At 40.2% G+C, this 18,742-nt stretch overlaps 1 protein-coding gene across 7 annotated transcripts in view; it reads left to right on the top strand.

The window, feature by feature from the left end:
* The window catches only part of PRKCB (protein kinase C beta), a 388,768-nt gene that overhangs the window by 289,699 nt on the left and 80,327 nt on the right, over positions 1 to 18,742 (top strand). For all 7 annotated transcript variants that reach the window (XM_077141522.1, XM_077141519.1, XM_077141520.1 and 4 more), the window contains one exon: positions 2,335 to 2,481. In XM_077141522.1, coding sequence (XP_076997637.1) covers positions 2,335 to 2,481 — 147 coding nt within the window. The remainder of the gene's footprint in view (positions 1 to 2,334; positions 2,482 to 18,742) is intronic.

Raw genomic sequence — 18,742 nt, 5'->3', positions numbered from 1 at the left:
GGATCATTTTAATTGGGACCTCAGTTTTAAAATGTTTGTTCCTCAATGGAATACCAGCCAGGTATGAGACTACTGGGGACCATGGGGCACTTAGAGGGAGACAGGACAGTGTTCTTGTCCTCACTATATAAGGGTTATATACCCAAATGCCTTCAGGAGCCAGGCAGATAAGAAAGGGGGAAAAGCTTGGTGTAAGCAGGGCATGGTGGGGACTGTTATAAACTAGAGATTGTGTACCCCAGTTTAAGGGAGCAGCATCCTCATGGAATGGGGCTCAGGGTTGCCAGATCTAGTTTTTCAAAAGAAGCTGGGAATCTGGATTTTATAGAACACCTCCAGATTTGCAACTGCAGACAACTAATTTAAATATTATAACAACAAAGCACACTATGCAGACCTGGCCAACTGGGCTATTAAGCTTCTGCTTTAGATTCTAGAAACAGGCACTATGTACATGAGAAAAGTCACACAAAAAAACTGGGATGGAGTGTGGAAAGAGGGCTGCCGGCCCCAAATTCAGAGGAGACAAAGGAGTTTGCAGGGCTAAGGCAGGATGTTGTTGGCTATTTGCTGCCCCTTGAAAGAGAAAAAATACTTCCTTATCTCCAGTTCCTCCAGGCAAAGTCAGATGGAGATGTTGGGAAATCTGAACTCCACATTCATGCTTCACTGGCAGGGTCTGCTGGTACCTGCAGTTGGGATGGGCAAGCAAACTGGCTGAAAGGGGAACCGGGGGGCCTGGGACAGCCAGGACCTGGAGCTTCACAGCTTGGAAAATGGGACACTTGAATCTGGTAGGTCTTGAGTCGGGATTCAAAAAAGGTGGAGGAGATAGAAATAGAATGAAGAAATGGTGTGTTGGAGAGGGAGGTGGAAGTATGTGTTAGCCAGTGCGGCTAAAACTCTGAAGGCTAGAGAGTGAGAATTTGAGGTGACAGAAGAATATATAAAGCCAGTGACTTCTGTTCTAAGTTCTCTTCTTATTTGCTATTTCCTTGAAGATCTCATGGTTTCAACTACTACCTCTGTGCCAATACCTCCCTTAACTCCAAATCGCCATCTTAACATCTTACCAAAAAATAAACAAAGACCCAGAGGTAGGAACATGTTTGGTGCGTTCAGGAAACATTAAAGAGGCCGAGTAGCTATAGCAAGGGGTCGAGGCAGTGAGAAGAGAAGACGAATTAGACAGCAGAAGGGCTGGGTCACCTATGGCCACTGGCTTTTACTCTGAGGGAGACGGGGAGGTATGTTTGGGTCATGGATTATCATGAGCTGAACACTCATTTGCTCAGGGAACGCAGATGTCAGCATTCTAACCTGAGCTTTTCACTCCACACTTTTCTTATCCCTAAGAGTGAATCCAGTAACCAAGTCATGTGGTTACCAGGTCTGCAGCTGCTGGGCTCCTGGTCTCCAGAGCATTTGCTACCATTCTCAGCCCCTTCCCATTACCCTGAGTTTGAACATGGGCCCTACTCATTCATTTATTCAACAAATATTTAGCCAGGAGATACATTAGTTGTTGGGAAAATTGCAAATTATGAAGCATATTACGTGCCCTCCCAGTATTTTGTCTTTTGGGGGAAAACAAGTGAACAGACAATTGCCGTTCAATATAAATGGGAGGCAAAGTGGATCAAGGGAGAAGCTAAGAGGGACACCCATCAGAGAGAATCAAGTGAGAAAGTGAAAAAGTAAGGCAGAAATAACTAGGTTGGGGAAGGAGAGAGAACAGCCATCCACACAGAACAACAGCAGATGCAAAAGCTGCGATGGGAGGGCCCAGGTGAGTCAAGGGAGTAAAGTGAAAGCAAGGCTGGTGGCAGGGAAGAAGAACCTAAGAAATGATGGGGTTGGGAAGGCAGGGCCTTATCATGCTGGGCCATATAGACCAGTTGAAGGACCTAGATTTTTATTCTAATAATAATGGGGAAATAAAAATAGAAAAAAAATTAAAATAAATATAAAAGGAATGGGAAGCATTTTAAGCAGGGAGTAACAACGAGCAAAGCTCACTCTGGCTGCAGTGTTCTGCTCAGCATGGAGAGAGCCGGAGCTGGCCGTCCAGGTGAGATATGATGACAGGTGGTGTAGTTGGGTTGGAGAGAAGTAGATGAATTTTAGAGACAGCCAGGAGTTAAAAATGGCAGTTCCTGGTGATGGATGAGACGTGAGAGAAGAAAGATGGAGGTGCCAAGTTTGGCTCCCAAGTCTCAGGCTCACAGAATAAATGCATTTTGGCCATGCTTTTCACCGAGATGTGGTGCATGGGCTGCAGGAACCGCAGCTTCCTCAAACCTTAATGATGTTTTCTGTGTGCTTCCCCCTCAGAGGGCCAAGATCGGTCAGGGGACCAAGACTCCAGAAGAAAAGACCACCAACACCGTATCCAAATTTGACAACAATGGAAACAGGGATCGGATGAAACTGACTGATTTTAATTTCCTCATGGTGCTGGGGAAAGGCAGCTTTGGCAAGGTACAGTATAAATTGAGGGGTGCACCTGCTCCAGAAGGAACAGCTAACAAGGCAGGCACATTTCCTGCTCATATGAGGCTTTTAGTCTAGAGGAGGAGATAATAAAAAAAAAATAAGCAGATCTACATGGAGTTTAAAATTAATACTAGAAAGGAAATGAATAGAGTGCGGTGTTGTAGACAAATATAGAGGGGGACCAATTCATACTGAGGAAGTGACATATAAACTGAAAGATGAGAATGAACCCAACATGCTTTCAAAGAGCTAGGGAAGAAAATATTCCAGGCAGAGGGAATAGCAAGTGCAAAGGCCTTGTGGCAGAAGGGCTTGGTGCAATCTAGGTACCATGAGAAGGTATTGGTGTCGAAATGTTGTGATCAGGGGGAGGCAGGAGAGGTGAGGCTGTAGAGTGAGCTGGCGCCTGCGCATGCAAAGCCTTATGAGCTATGAAGAAGAGTTTGGATTTTATTCAATGAAGAGTCGTGGAAAGTTTTTAGAGGAAACTGACATGATGAAATTTGCGTTTTGGAAAAGATCACTGTGGCAGCTGAGAATGGAAACAGTTCCTTTCGAATAGCAGCACAGTTGAAGAATAGCCCTGAGACTTATACAGTGTTTCTGGATGCTTTTATAGATGCCATGAGATGCTGCTTTACTGAAGTTGAGATTGTGTTATAAGTATTCCTGACTTGTTTAGTGTTGTTTTGAGTCTTTTAATCCCTTTGTGTGCCACAAAGATGTCTAGTATAAATCTCATATCATGAAATCAGGTGTGCAGAAAGTATAAATTCCTTCATCATCTCTGTAGCTTTGCCAGAAACCTGGGAGTTATCTTTGAGGTCCCCTGATCCCTTCTTCCCCCTACTTCTCACCCCTCTGCTCACACCACATACAAACCATCAGTGAATCCTTACAGCTCCTCCTCCAAAGCATACCATGAATTCACTGACTTTTCTCCGTTTTCATGAATACGACCCTAATAAACACCATTTATATCACCTGGACCACTGCAGAAGTTCCTAACTGCTCCACTTTTGTTTTCTATATATAATCAATATACTTTCCATTTAACAACCATAGTCATTTTTAAACCTTACATTAAGTCAGGACCTCCCCTGCTTAACACTTTCCGAATGACTTCCCATCACAATTATAATATGTTCTCCACTGCATCCTTGGTTTACAACACCTCCATAAACTGGCCCTTGTCTTCTGCTTGACTTCTCCCCAGCATCCACTGTGCTCTGACCACAATGGCGGCTCTTGTGTTTCTTCCACCCACACAGCTCACTCTTCCCTTAGAGCTTTTGTGATGCTGTTCCCTTTGGTCTTTGCATGGCTGGCTTCTTAGAATTCATTCACATCTCAACTTAGATGTCAGCTGCTCTGAGAGATCCACCCTGGCTGCCCACTCAAAGCAACCACTGTTGGGGAAATAGAATTAAAAACAGGAATCCCCTTCTCCCAGCCCAGAAAGCCTCTCCAAAAGGATAGAAGAGTAAGGAAAACAACTTTATTGTTAAATAAGCATTAAACCATAATGTGACGCATCATAGGCAACCTGCAAAACGATTGCAAAAACAGAAAAGAGTCCACCCTTTTTATGTGATTAATATATATTCTCAAGATATTTCTCGTATCTTTGCAACCTTAGGTAAGTTTACAATTTGAAGCCAGAGTCCTCCTTGAAGCTGTGCTCATTTCTTCCCAGGAAACTGGAAGAAATGTGCTTGCCTCATCTTGGGGACAGGATCTTTTTGCTGGCTGGTAATCTTTGGGGCTCCTTGACTTTTCCGTCACATGGCAATGCACATGGTGGTGACTTCTTTTTCTTCTGGATTCTGTTGACTTGAAGCTTTTGGCTGTTCCCTGTGGCTTCCTCTTCTGTGTCCAATATCCTTTGCTTGTGAGAACTTCATCCATTAAGCTTGAGCACACTTTAATAACGCCTTCAAAGGTCCTATTACAAATGGGATCAAACACATAACAAGACCAGGGATTGAGACGTGAACATGCCTTTTATGGCCCAACATCTTCTTTGATTATTTTTCAAAGAAATGGCTCTTTCCTTGAGGAGAGCTTCTTGTGTGACGAAATTTGCAAGAGGCTGATTTAACCTTTTACCTACATTTCAAATTTCTACATATTTTGAAAGGACAAAGGAAGAGAACTTACAATGACAGGTTTTCTCAAGTAAATGCTAAGTGAGATGGGGCGGAGGAGGAAGTCTCTTCCCTTCTGTTCAACAAGGAACATCAAGCCTTTATTTTTACATTTATATTTGCCCTTACACCACTCATCATTCTTCATCATATTTAATTGTCTTATAGCACCATCACTCAGTGGTAGTTTTCTTTATTGGTTTGTCCCTCTTGCCCTTCTAAGATCTAAGCTCCCCAAGAGCAGGAGCTTTCTCCATTGCATTCACTGCTGCATTTTCAGTGCCTATGAATTGAATTTATGCAGTGCCTAGACTAAGTGCATTGGTGAAAAAGTCATCTGAGATGAAGTGATGACCCAAGGTTTGCAGAGCCTCAGCATGAAACGGAAATAGGGAGTAAGAATATCAGTGATACTGTTGAGCAGCCTCAAGGTCCAAAAGGCTAAAGCAGTGCAGTTAGCAATGGTGGTGGGCCACACCATCGGGTGATTTTTACCAGGCCCTCTGAGCAGTGAGTGTGGGAATGGAATTGGATATAAAAGTGGGGATTGGCAGGATTGATGACCCAGAAGATTACAATAAAAAAGTGGTTAGAGATTCTGGGAAAAGATAGGGCCACTGCAGATCCACAGAGCTGGCTTACAGCAGGTGCCCAGTAAAAGTACGTTGAATATGCAAATGAAAATAGTGTCTAGACTGGGTTAAGAAAGTAGTTCTTAGTAGTTAAGTTATGGGAGAGGATCATAACCTGGGTAGCAGAGGAGTCTGCAGGCTTAGGGTTTAAAACATGTGGGTGAAATCAGTAGACTTAAAATGATAAGAAGAACAGAAGCATTTAGATTTCAAAGATGGAGAGTTTCTGATATGACAAGGAAGGAAGGAGTCTAAATAAAGAAGAGGTTCCATTAAGCTGTTGGGTAGTTTTAAAAATTAAAATTATATTTTAATAAGCAATGTATTCACATGATATATATGTAAATTAAAACTATATTAAAAGGATATACGTTAAGAACTCTTGCTCCCTCCCACGTTCATAGCCTTCTCTGTCTCCTTGCCACTACTCATATGTAAGCACTTTTGTTAATTTTATTTGCAACTTTCCAGTTTCTTTATACTAATATAACAAATACAAATATGAATTTTTATTCTTTTCCTTCCTAACTCAAATGTTTTCATATTATACACATGGGCATACTGGAGAATTTTATTTCTTCATGCGACTTTAGTCCATTGTCTAATTTCCTTTCAACCTGCAAACCTCCATTTAGCATTTCTTGTACAGCTGTTCTAACTATGGCAAAGTCCCTCAAGTTTTGTTTATCTGGGAATGTCTTGATTCCTCCCTTATATTTGAAAGACAGTTTTGCTGGATACAGAATTTTGTTGTTGTTGCTCTCAGCACTATAAGTAACTCTTCCCACTGCCTTCTTGACTCCATGGTTTTTTATAAGAAATTGGCATTTAATTTTGCTGAGGCTCCCTTGTATGTGACACATATATTATCAGTTGTGCTTTCATAGTCCTCTGCCTTTGACATTAGACAGTTTGCTTATAATGTTGTGTCTGTTTGAAGTTTTGTTGAGCATGTTGGAGGTGTATATATTCATGTCCTTTGTTAAATTTGAGAAGGTTTCAGTCATTAGTTCTCTGAATATTCTGTCTGCCCCTTTGTCTCTTTCTTCTCCTTCTGGGACTTGTGTAATGCGCCTATTGGTATGACTGATGGTATCCCACAGGTTCCTCAGGCTCTGTTCACTTTTCTTCATTCTTTCTGCTCCTCAAACTGGATGATTTCAGTTGTCTTATCATCAAGTACATGGATTCTTCTGCCAGCTCCAATCTGCTGTTGAACGCCTCTAGGGAATTTTTAATTTCTTTTACTGTGGTCTTCAGCTACGTTTGGTTCCTTTTCATAATTCCCATCTCTCTATTGATCGTCTCTTTGTATTCATCTATCATTCTCCTGATTTCCTTTATTTGTCTATGTTGTCCTTTAGCACTCTGAGTATGTTTAGGATCATTTTTAGATGATTTGCCTGGAATGTTCCAGGTTTAATCCTCCTTACTGTTGGCTTCTAATGCTATAAAATTCTCCTTTGCCTGGGCCATCACGTCCTGTTTCTCTGTATGTTTTATAATTTTTTGGTTGAAGCCTGGGCATTTTGATGTGTGTCACCACTGAAATTTAGACTCTGAGGTGCCAGTTCCTTAAGCTTGTATTCAGCTTTCCTTGAATGCCAGGAGCTAATAAAGAAAAAAAAAAGGAGAAGGGAAAAAAGAAAGCATCATTCCCAGTCTTTTTAGATTTATGTGTATGTGTGCTCTCCTTCAGTGCTTATCCTCAGAGAATAGCTTGAGGCCAAAGTGTAGGGGCCTCTCTGATCCTTTCTGTACATCCCTAATATCTTAGGCATGAGCATGTGGCCCTAGGAATTCTCCTCTTTACACAGGACACAGTTTCCTCACTATTCCAGGCACTGTACTCTATGTCCTACATCCAACAATCCCATTCCGCAAATAGCATGATTTGACTGCCCTCCCACAGCATTCTGTAGGAGAGCTTGGTGAGCTGCCTTCTACAGGCAGGGCAAGTTCTGATACTGCCATTCCCTCAAGCCACCACCAGACAGGTTGGGCTAGACATGTATATGTATGTATGTATACGAGAGTTAATACTATGCTCCCTCTGGAACCAGAACCAGGGATGCACATGTGCTGCCTCCACACTTGAATGCTGAACCAATGAGGGAATGGGGGGGGCAGGGGTGTGTAGGCAGCCAGGGTACCATGAGATCTTACCACTTTTTTTTTTTTTTTTTTTTGCATAAGCAGGCACTGGGAATCGAACCCGAGTCTCCAGCATGGCAGATGAGAGCTCTGCCATTGAGCTACCTTTGCACCGCCCTATCTTACCACTTTTAAGTGGCCTTTTTTTTTTTTATTTGCTTCTTTCCCTGTCACTATCATCCTTTTACTGTTTTCTGGAGCTTTCAGAAAGATGTTTCTGTCTGTTCTTGCTAGTTATTCAAAGCTCCTGTGGGACAGACAGAGCCCTGAAACTTCTCATGCAGCCGTCTTGATTGGGGTGGGCCCAGGTCTACGCCTTTTTGATCATTTAATATATGTTGAAGGTTTTTCATTCGGACAGCAGAAGTTCCCAAGAGCATTATGGAAAGGATTTGGGTTGAGGGGTAAGTGGAGTAGTGAAAGAATGGGTCACTGGGGAGCAGTGAGGCAGTGAGTGAGAATAGATCATATATTTCCATGGAAACAGTTATAATAATTGAAATCTCTGTTCCAGACTGGGGATGTGGCATCAAATAAATCATAGATGAAAATAACAGTATGTCATAAAAGCAAAATAGAATAACAAAATCCTCTGTGATCCTTTTAAACACATAGTAATCCTTTGCAACTCTAGTTTTGGCAGCCATGTTTTCAAATTACTACAGATTTATATTTGAATGTCTACTTTCTTTTAAAATTTTGCAATCCTGTTAGGTGTATAGATAATCTCCTTAACCAGAAAAATACAGCAGCAGGGCTTGCTCTCCTCCTTCTAAAGATGAGAAGTTAGCCTTTGAGATAAATCTGTTTACCTTGGAAATAGATATCTTCTAGAACTTTTATTACAGAGTATTCAGATTATTATTAATTATTTAATGTTATTTTATAGTTTTGTCCTTAACCCTCTATTTCCTATAATTCCTTGACCCTTTTGACTTCAGCTTTGTCAGCAACTACCTTTCAAGAATTCAATCTCTGGTTGTTGAGTGACTGCCAGAATTAAAATTATGCACCATATTCTACAAATTGAGCAGATATATGCTGCCAAGATTAATTATACAAGTAGACTTCATAAAGTATATATACAGTAACAAATACACTCTTTTCATTAACTTGATTCCATTAACCTTTATGTGCTACCATAATAAATACTGATTAAACATTTAATTAATGCTAATATTGCTTGCCTTATCGTAATGATTTGGGTGGCCCAAGTTTTTCAAGAAGTTAAGCTGGAAAGTTTGAATGGAGGCTTTCTTATCCTTATATATTCCTGACTCCTCCCTAAAGAGGGTACTGAGCTGTGGTGGGGACACATAGGGGGAGGCAGCTGGTGTGCTGTGACAGGTGTTGATAAGGAAGCTCATCCCCAACAGCACAAAGGATCCTTTAACTAAAGGATATATAGTGTATTTAAAGGACATATAGTATTTAAGGGATTTTAGTGTAACATGATGGTTAATAATAAAAAAAGGAAATAGCCCAAATACCCATCAATAGGGTGAAGGTTAAATAATTTATGGTACATCCGTGCTACATTCAAAAGAATGAAATCTACCTCCCTCTCTCTCTCTCTCTCTCTCTCTCTCTCTCTCTCTCTCTCTATATATATATATATATATATATATATATATATATATATCTCCATCTCCATCTCCATCTCCATCTCCATCTCCATCATCTCCATCATCTCCATCTCCATCTCATCATCTCCATCATCTCCATCTCCATCATCTCATCTCCATCATCTCATCTCCATCTCCATCATCTCCACCATCTCCACCATCTCCACCTCCATCATCTCCACCATCTCCACCTCCATCATCTCCATCTCCACCTCCATCATCTCCATCTCCATCTCCATCATCTCCATCTCCACCTCCATCATCTCCATCTCCATCTCCATCATCTCCATCTCATCATCTCCATCTCATCATCTCCATCTCCATCATCTCCATCTCCATCTCCATCATCTCCATCTCATCATCTCCATCTCATCATCTCCATCTCCATCATCTCCATCTCCATCTCCATCATCTCCATCTCCATCATCTCCATCTCCATCTCCATCATCTCCATCATCTCCATCTCCATCATCTCCATCTCCATCATCTCCATCTCCATCATCTCATCTCCATCTCCATCATCTCCACCATCTCCACCTCCATCATCTCCATCTCCATCTCCATCATCTCCATCTCCATCTCCATCATCTCCATCATCTCCATCTCCTCCATCTCCAATCTCCATCATCTCCATCTCCATCTCCATCTCTCTACCTACCTACTACCTTCCTACTTACCTATCTTCCATAATCATATAAAGATGTCTGTGACATAATATCAAGTAAAGATAAAAAGGAAGTCACAGAATTTTATGATTAGTAATGTAAAATATTTTATATCGAGAACAATTCCATTTATGTAATGCACTACTTACTGGTCCCTAGTTTCAGTGAATATTTTCACATTTTATTAAAAATTTTTTAAAAATTCAGAAAAGTTGAAAGAATTGTACAATGAACACCCATAATACATGCCATCTAGATTCCACAATTAATATTTGACTGTATTTGCTTTATCTCATATCCATCTATCCATCTCTCCATTGATCCACTTTTTAATGTTATTATGGAACAAATATATAACACAATTTTCCATTTTACCCATTTTTAAGTGTACAATTCAGTGATATTAATTATATTCACAATGTTGTGCTATATTCACCACCATCCATTACCAATAGTTTTTCATCACCCCAAACAGAAACTCTGTATCTATTGAGCAATAACCCCCTATCTCCTTGCCCCAACCCCAGTAATCTCTAATCTGCTTTCTGCCTCTATGAATTTCTTAGTCTAGATATTTCTTATAAATGGAATGCATGATCCTTGAAAATGTTATATTGAGTGAAATAAGCCAGACCCATCAATCCATTTTTTTCTTAACTTTTTTGATTGCATACTGTAACATACATACAAAGCAAAAAGTAAAAAAGCAATAGATTTGAAAGTACCCTTCAACAAGTGGTTACAGGACAGATCCCAGAGTTTGTCATGGGCTACCATACGATCCTTTCCTATTTTTCCTCCTAGCTGCTCCAGAATATAGGAGGCTAGAGGGCTTAAATACTTTTTTATCATCACAGTCGACTTTTTTTCCTTCTTTTTTTGTGAACAATAACATATATTCAGAAAAGCTATACATTTCAAAGCACAGCACCACTATTACTTGTAAAACATATTTCAGACTTTGACATGGGTCACAATTTCACAATTTTAGGTTTTTACTTCTAGCTGCTCTAAAATGCTGGAGACTAAAAGAGATACCAATTTAATGATTCAGCATTCATATTCATTTGTTAAGTCCTATCTTCTGTGTATAATTCCACCATCACATTTGAACTTTCCATACGACTCTTTGGGTTGTTTGGGCTATGGCAATTCTAAATTTTTGATATTGAAATGGTCTGTCACTAATATGGTGTAGGGAGATGGAACTATCTGATGTTCTGGAGAGGCTCGGCTAGATTTTAGGACTTATCTGGACCAGGGACCCATCTGGAGGTTGTAGGTTTCTGGCAAGTTACTCTAGTGCCTGGACCCCTTGTGGAATCATATATATTACCCTAAGTGTTCTTTAGAATTGGCTGTAATGGTTCTGGTTGGGGGTTGGCAGATTATGATAGGTAGCAAGGTCTACCTGAAGCTTGAGTAACAGCAACCCCCAGAGTAGCCTCTCGACTCTGTTTGAACTCTCTCTCTGCCACCAATACTTTATAATTATACTTCTTTTCCCCCTTTTGGTCAGGATGGAACTATTGATCCCACAATGCCAGGTCTGGATTCATCCCTGGGAGTCCTCTCCCACGTCGCCAGGGGGGTAGACTCTCACCCCCGGATGTCATGTCCAACTTAGGGGGGAGGACAATGATTTCACTTGCAGAGTTTGTCTTAGAGAGACTGAGGCCACCTTGGAGCAACAACAGAGGTCCTCCGGAAGTAACTCTTAGGCAAGCCTATAGGTAGTCTAAGCTTTTCCGCTACCAACATAAGCTTTACAAGAGTAAGCCTCATGCTCGAGGGCATGGCCTATTGGTTTGGGTGTCCCTAAGGTTTGACACAGTATTAGGGAATTCCTTGATGGTAAAGTTTGATAGTTCCATAGTCTTTCTCCCCTCCCTCAGGGGACTTTGCCAATACTTTTTGATTATCTGCTTAATATACTCTAGGATGTTTCCAGGCATTGCAATAGTCTGTACAGGATTAAAGGACCTCTTTCTTACTCTGTGCTTCCTGTGTTTCAGTTGTTCAAATGAGCTATACAGATAGGTTGAATTAGATTATGCACTACAAAAAATTTCAGTTCCAGATCAAGTAAACCTTTCTTCCATTGGTCTCAAAGAGTATGTGTGTTCTAAAATATAACCACTGTCTTCCTTACCCCATGTTCTGAATTACTTTAACCCCAGCCTGTTCAACTTCGTTCTTTTCTCTAAATATCAGGTTATATATATAAAACAGCCTCTCAAAATCCAGAAACAATAGTCACCACTCTGGACTTAATATGTTTCCTCTAAAAGTTTGCAATCTAGGCTCCTGTTTTCTTATAAGTATTTTCTAAAGTTGACCATAGCATTGTTGTTTTTTGTTTATGACTTATTTTGTCTAACCAAATGTCTCACATGTTCATTCACATCGTTATATGCCTCATGACATTGTTCCTTTTTGTAGCAGCACATAAGTATACACTATCGTTCATCAATTTACTTCTCCGTCAGTGCATCCTTCAGCCACCTGAATTCATCGGGCATCATGTAGAGTTCATGTAAAGTCTACAGTCCATTAACATTCTCAATTTTAGATAATTTCATTGTACGCAAGAGACAGAAAACCAGTAAACACACCCTTGCCAAATAGGAAATCTAAACCTTCTCTTAATTCTTGTCCCTCACCCCATTATTTTCTGTTGCTGATTTCCTTTTGAACATAGCTTATAGCATGCAATAGCAGTTTCCCCCCTGTACCCTGGATTTAAACACTCTTTATACAAGAATCAGATCTTTGAAGTAATTCTTAAGAGAACTCATTCATATTTCTAGTGTGAGTCAGTGGGACATGTAGGTCTGTACAACCTCTTTCAATCCTGTTCATCTTCAAAATGGTAGTATTACTTCCAGACCCACTAGAGAATCACCTTCACTCCTATCTATTCCCTTACATTGAAGTTCAACCTCATTAGCTAATGGTTCACCCATCTCAAGCTTCTATGTACCTCTAAGTCCCCTATATTCTGTATTTTAAACCTCTGATTATACCTTTATACTGGTTATAAAATTGGACCCATACAGTATCTATCCTTTTGTGTCTGGCTAACTTCACTCAGCATTATGTCCTCAAGGCCCATCCATCTTGTCATGTACTTCAGGATGTCATTCTGTCTTACTGCTGCATAATATTCCATCATATGTATATGCCACATTTTGTTGATTCACTCTTCTGCTGATGAGCATTTGGTTTGTTTCCATCTTTTGGAGATTGTGAATAATGGTGCTATGAACATCAGTATGCAAATGTCTGTTTGTGTTATTGCTTTCAGCTATTCTGAATATATACCAAGTAGTGCTATTGCTGGTTCATAGGGTGACTTGATATTTAGTTTCCTAAGGAACTGCCAAGCAGTCTTCCATAGTGGCTGCACCATTATACATTCCCACCAGCAGTGCATAAGTGTCCCAGTTTCTCCACACCCTCTCCAACATTTATAGTTTCCTGTTTGTTTAATAGCAGCCATTCTTATAGGTGTGGGGTGGTATCTCGTTGTAGTCCTGATCTGCATTTCCCTTATAGCCAGTGAAAATGAGCATCTCTTCATATGCTTTTGAGCCATCTGTATTTGTTTCTTCAGAAAAATGCCTATTCGTATCTTTAGCCCATTTTATAATTGGGTTGTTTGTTTTGTTGTTGGGTTGTATGAGTTCTTTGTATATATAGGAAATTAAACCTTTGTATATATAAGAAATTAAATCTCCTGATACGTGATTTCCAAATATTTTCTCCCACTGAGTTGGCTGCCTCTTCACTTTTTTGTCAAAGTCTTTTGAGGTGCAGAAGCATTTGATTTTGAGGAGTTTCCATTTATCAATTTTTTTCTTTTGTTGCTTATGCTTTGGGTGTAAAGTGTAGGAAGCTACCTCCTATTACTAGGTCTTGAGGATGTTTCCCTACATTTTCTTTTAGAAGCTTTATGGTGCTGGTTCTTATATTTAGGTGTTTAATCTACTTTGAGTTAATTTTTGTGTAGGGTATAAATAGGGGTTCCTCTTTCATTCTGTTGGCTATTGGTATCCCATTCTTCCATGCCCAATAATTGAAGAGACTATTTTGTCCCAATTCAGAGGGTTTGGGGGCCTTGTCAAAAATCAGTTGACCATAGATTTGGTGGTCTGTTTCTGCATTCTCATTGGTCAGTGCTTCTGTGTTTGTGCCAGTACCATGCTGTTTTGACCACTGTGGCTTTATAATAGGTTTTAAAGTCAGGGAGTGTTAATCCTCCCACTTCATTCTTCTTTTTTAGGATGCTATTAGCTATTCAGGGTCTCTTTCCCTTCCAGTTGAATTTGGTAGTTAGCTTTTCCAAATCTTCAAAGTATGTTGTTGGAATTTTGGTTGGTACTGTGTTGAATCTGTAGGTCAACTTGAGGAGAATTGACATCTTAACTATATTTAGCCTTCCTATGCGTGAGCAGGGACTCTTTCCAATTATTTAGATCTCCTTTGATTTCTTTTAGCAATGTTATATAATTTTCTGTGCATAAGTTCTTTAAGTTCATACTTTAAGTTGAGTTCATTCCTAAGTATTTGATTATTTTAGTTGCTATTTTGAATGAAATAATTTCCTTAACTGATTCCTCAGCTAGCTCATTGCTTGTGTATAGAAACGTTACTGATTTTTACGCATTAATTTTATATCCTGTCACCTTGCAGAATTTGTTTATTAGCTCAAGTAACTTTCTGTAGATTTCTGAGGATCTTCCAAGTATAGTATTATATCATCTACAAATAATGAGAGTTTTGCTTCTTCCTTTCCAATTTGGATGCCTTTTATTTCTTTGTCCTGCTTGATTGCTCTAGCTAGAACTTCTAGCACAGTGCTGAATAATAGTAGTGACAGTGGGCATCCTTGTCTTGTACCTGATCTTAGGGGGAACGTTTTCAGTCTCTCTCCATTGAGTACGATGCTGGCTATCGGTTTTTCATATATTCCCTTTATCATATTGAGATAGCTACTTTTGATTCCTATTTTTTGGAGTGTTTTTATCAGAAAAGAGTGCTGAATTTTGTCAAATGCTTTTTCATCATTAATTGAGATGATCATGTGATTTTTCCCTTTTGAATTGTTAATGTGCCCTATTACATTAATGATCTTCTTGTGTTGAACCATCCTTGCATTCCTGGTATAAACCCCACTTGATCATGGTGTATAATTCTTTTAATGTGCTGTTGGATTTAATATGCTAATATTTTATGGAGAAGTTTTGCATCTGTGTTTGTTAGGGAGATTGGCCTGCAGCTTTCCTTTCTTATAGCATCTTTACCCAGTTTTGGTATTAAATGATATTAGCTTCATAAAATGAGTTAGGCAGAGTTCCTTTTTCCTCAATTTTCTGGAAAAGTTTGAGCAGGATTGGTGTCAGTTCTTTCTGGAATGTTTGATAAAATTCCCCTGTGAAATCATCTGGCCCTGGGCTTTTCTGTGTAGGAAGATTTTTGATGACTGCTTGAATCTCTTTACTTGTGATTGATTTGTTGAGATCTTCTGTTTCTTCCTGAAACAACTTGTTTGTGTGTCTCCAGGAATTTGTCCATTTCACCTAAGTTGTGTAATTTGTTGGCATATAGTTGTTCATACTATCCTCTTGTGATTTCTTTTTATTTCTTCAGCGTCTGTGGTAACGCACCCCTTCTCATTTCTGATTTGTGTATTTTCATCCTCTCTCTTTTCTTCTTTGTCAGTCTTGCTAGTGGCTCATCAATTTTATTGATTTTCTCAAAGAGCCAACTTTTGGTTTTATTGATTCTTTCTATTGTTCTTTTGTTCTCCCATTCATTTATCTCTGCTTTAATTTTTATTTCTCTTCTCCTTTTTGCTTTGGGGTTAGTTTGTTGTTCTTTCTCAAGTTCCTCCAGGTTTGCTGTTAAGTCCTCAATTTTTGCTCTTTCTTGTTTTTTAATATAGGCATTTAAGGCAATAAATTTCCCTCTCAGCACAGCCTTTGCTGCATCCCATAAGTTTTGATAAGTTGTATTCTCATTTTCATTCATCTCCAGATAGCTACTTATTTCTCTAGCAATTTTCTTCTTTGACTCACTGGTTGTTTAAGAGTATGTTATTTAATCTCCATATGTTTGCAAATGTTCTCATCCTTTGGTGGTTATTGAGATCCAGCTTCATCCCACTGTGCTTAGAGAAAGTGCTTTGAATAATTTCAGTATTTTTAAATTTATGAAGACCTGTTCTGTGCCCCAGCATATGATCTATCTTGGAGAATGTTCCATGAGCAATAGAGAAGAATGTATAACCTTGTGCTTTGGGGTGCAGTGACCTATATATGTCTGTCAGGTGTAATTCATTTATCAAGTTATTTAACTTCTCTGTTTCTTTGTTGATCTTCTGTCTGGTTATTCTTTCTATAGAGAAAAGTGGTGTGATGAAGTCTTCTACTCTTATTGTTGAAATATCTATCACTCCTTTCAGTTTTGCCAATGTCTGTCTCATATATGTTGGTGCTCCTTGATTGGAAGCATAAACATCTATGATTGTTATATCTTCTTGGTGAATTGACCCTTTAATTAGTATATAGTGTTCTTCTTTGTCTCTTAGGATGTCTTTACATTTGAAGTCTATTTTGCCCAACATCAGTATAGCTACTCCTACTTTCTTTAGAACTTGCGTGGAAAATCTTTTTCCATACTTTCACTTTCAATATATTTGCATCCTTGTGTCTAAGATGAGTCTCTTGTAAGCAGCATATAGCTGGATTATGTTTCTTAATCCATTCTGCCAATCTGTATCTTTTAATTGGTAAGTTTAGTCTGTTAACATTCAAAGTTATCACTGAAAAGGCATCTCTTTATTCCACTATCTTATTTTTTTAATTTTATTTGTCAGATCTATATATTCTTTTCCTTCTTTCGTTTTGTATTCTTAGTGGTACTCTGCAATTCTGTGCCCTCCTCCAGACCTCCCTCTCCTGTCTTTTTTTTTTTTCAGCCGACAGAACTCCTTTTAGTATTTCTTGTAGGGCTGGTCTCTTGTTGACAAATTCTTTCAGGACTTCTTTGTCTGTGAAACATTAATCTCTCCCTCAATTTTGAAGGACAGTTTGGCTGAGTCAGAATTCTTGGCTGGAAGTCTTTCTCTTCCAGAATCTTAAATATATCATACTACTGCCTTCTCGCCACCAGGGTGCTAGTTGAGTAGTCTGAGCTCAGTCTTAGTTGATTTCTCTTGTATGTAGTAGACTGTTTTTATCTTGCTGCTTTCAGGATTTTCTCCTTCTCTTCAACATTTGGCAGACTGATTAGTATGTGTCTTGGGGAAGGTCTGTTTAGATTTATTCTTTTTGGAGTTCTTTGGGCTTCTTTGACTTGTATATTTATGTCCTTTATGAGGGTCAGGAAGTTTTCCTCCATTATATTTTCAACTACTCTTCCTAGCCCTTTACTCCTGTCCTCTCCTTCTTGGACACCAATGATTCTTATATTTGTGTGCTTTTTTTGTCTGTCGTTTCCCTGAGTTCCCAGTCAATTTTTTTCATCTTTTTTGCCATTTGCTCTTTTGAATCTTCAAATTCAATTATCCTGCCCTCTATATCACTTATTCTTTCTTCTGTCTCTTCAAATCTGGTGTTGTGTGCCTCTAGTATGTTTTTTATTTGGTCAACAGAGTCTTTAATCTCTGGGATTTCTGCTATTTTTCTGTTTGTTCTTTCAAATTCCTCTTTGTGCTCTTCTACTGTCTTCTTAATCTCCTTTGTGTCATCTGCTATCCCACTTATTTTATTAAGCAGAATTGTATGAATATCTTTGATTAGTTATTCTGACGTCTGTGGTGTTTAGTTTGGCCATTAGGCAGGGTTATATCTGTCTGCACTGTGATATGCTTAGTGATCTTCTGCTGTCTTCATCACATGGAAATATCTCGATTGATTTACTTTGGGAGTTGATTTCTTCCAGTGGTCTAAGGCCTTGTTTTTGCGGAATGGTTGTACAGCAGGGAGCAGGGCATAGGGTGGAGCACTCAGTGCGGTGTTTTGTTTCAGGGCGTGTATAGGCAAAGATTGGGGATGTTATGCTGATGCCTGTGAATGTGGGTACCCAGAGGCCAGGGAGTACGTGGCTGTGCGGGTTCATTGATCTGGGGGTCGTAACTCTGGTGTGTGCTTGTCTGTGGTATGGGGCCCTTTGTGCACATGTGTAGAGCTGTGGCAGCAGGTTGGTGTTATGCCGTCATGGATTGGGGGCAGATGTGACCCAACTGCGCAGGTCGGCACTTTCTCAGAGCTGGGAAGTGAGGCTGAGGGCTGTGCACGTGTGTAGTTCTAGGACTGCTGTAAAGTGTGGTTCCCCGTACGAATTGATGTGATTGGGGCCTGTGTACATACGTGATCCTGGGAGTGCCGTAAAGGGATGTGGTGCACTCAGGGAGAGCGGGATGAGGCTATGTGACAATATGGGCTGGGGGGGTGGTAGCCTAAGGGTGGAGGTTAGTGCTCGCTACCTTTAAGCACTGGCAACAGCCTGCAGGGAACAGGGAGGGGTAGGTAGTGCTCAGGAGGGGTGCAGGAGAGGTGGGTTGGGCTGTACTTGGGGTGAGGGTGTGGAGCAGGTACGTGCACTGGGAGTTGGTGGGGTGGGGGGTACCTGGAATGTGGGGAATGGGAGAGGGTGATGGGGTTCAGGTGCATGGGGTGTGGGATGAGTCGCTGGTCACAGGGCTGCACTGGTGAGGGTAATAAGCCCAAGGAACGGGGCCTGGCTTACTTCCTAGTCCTGCACTCCAGTATGTGCATTCCCGTTGGCTCCGCCTCCCTGCCAGGCTCCCGCCTTCTGCCTCTCAGTTCCTCGGCCTCTGCAACCAGGCCTGCTGTATGTGGGGCAGAAGGCTCTCCCAAGTCAGCTGTACTCCCAAATCACTGCCCCAGTTCCCCTCCTGACCCCTCTCCAATCTTTCTGTGAGCAGGGCTAATCTCAAGCCACTCTAGTCGGCCATCTTCCTGGAAGTCACATCAATCCATTTTTAATGCAGTTAA

The sequence above is a fragment of the Tamandua tetradactyla genome, chromosome 23 (assembly GCF_023851605.1).
Source record: "Tamandua tetradactyla isolate mTamTet1 chromosome 23, mTamTet1.pri, whole genome shotgun sequence".
In the NCBI taxonomy this organism is placed as follows: domain Eukaryota; kingdom Metazoa; phylum Chordata; class Mammalia; order Pilosa; family Myrmecophagidae; genus Tamandua; species Tamandua tetradactyla.
This window is presented reverse-complemented; position numbering and strand designations above follow the sequence as displayed.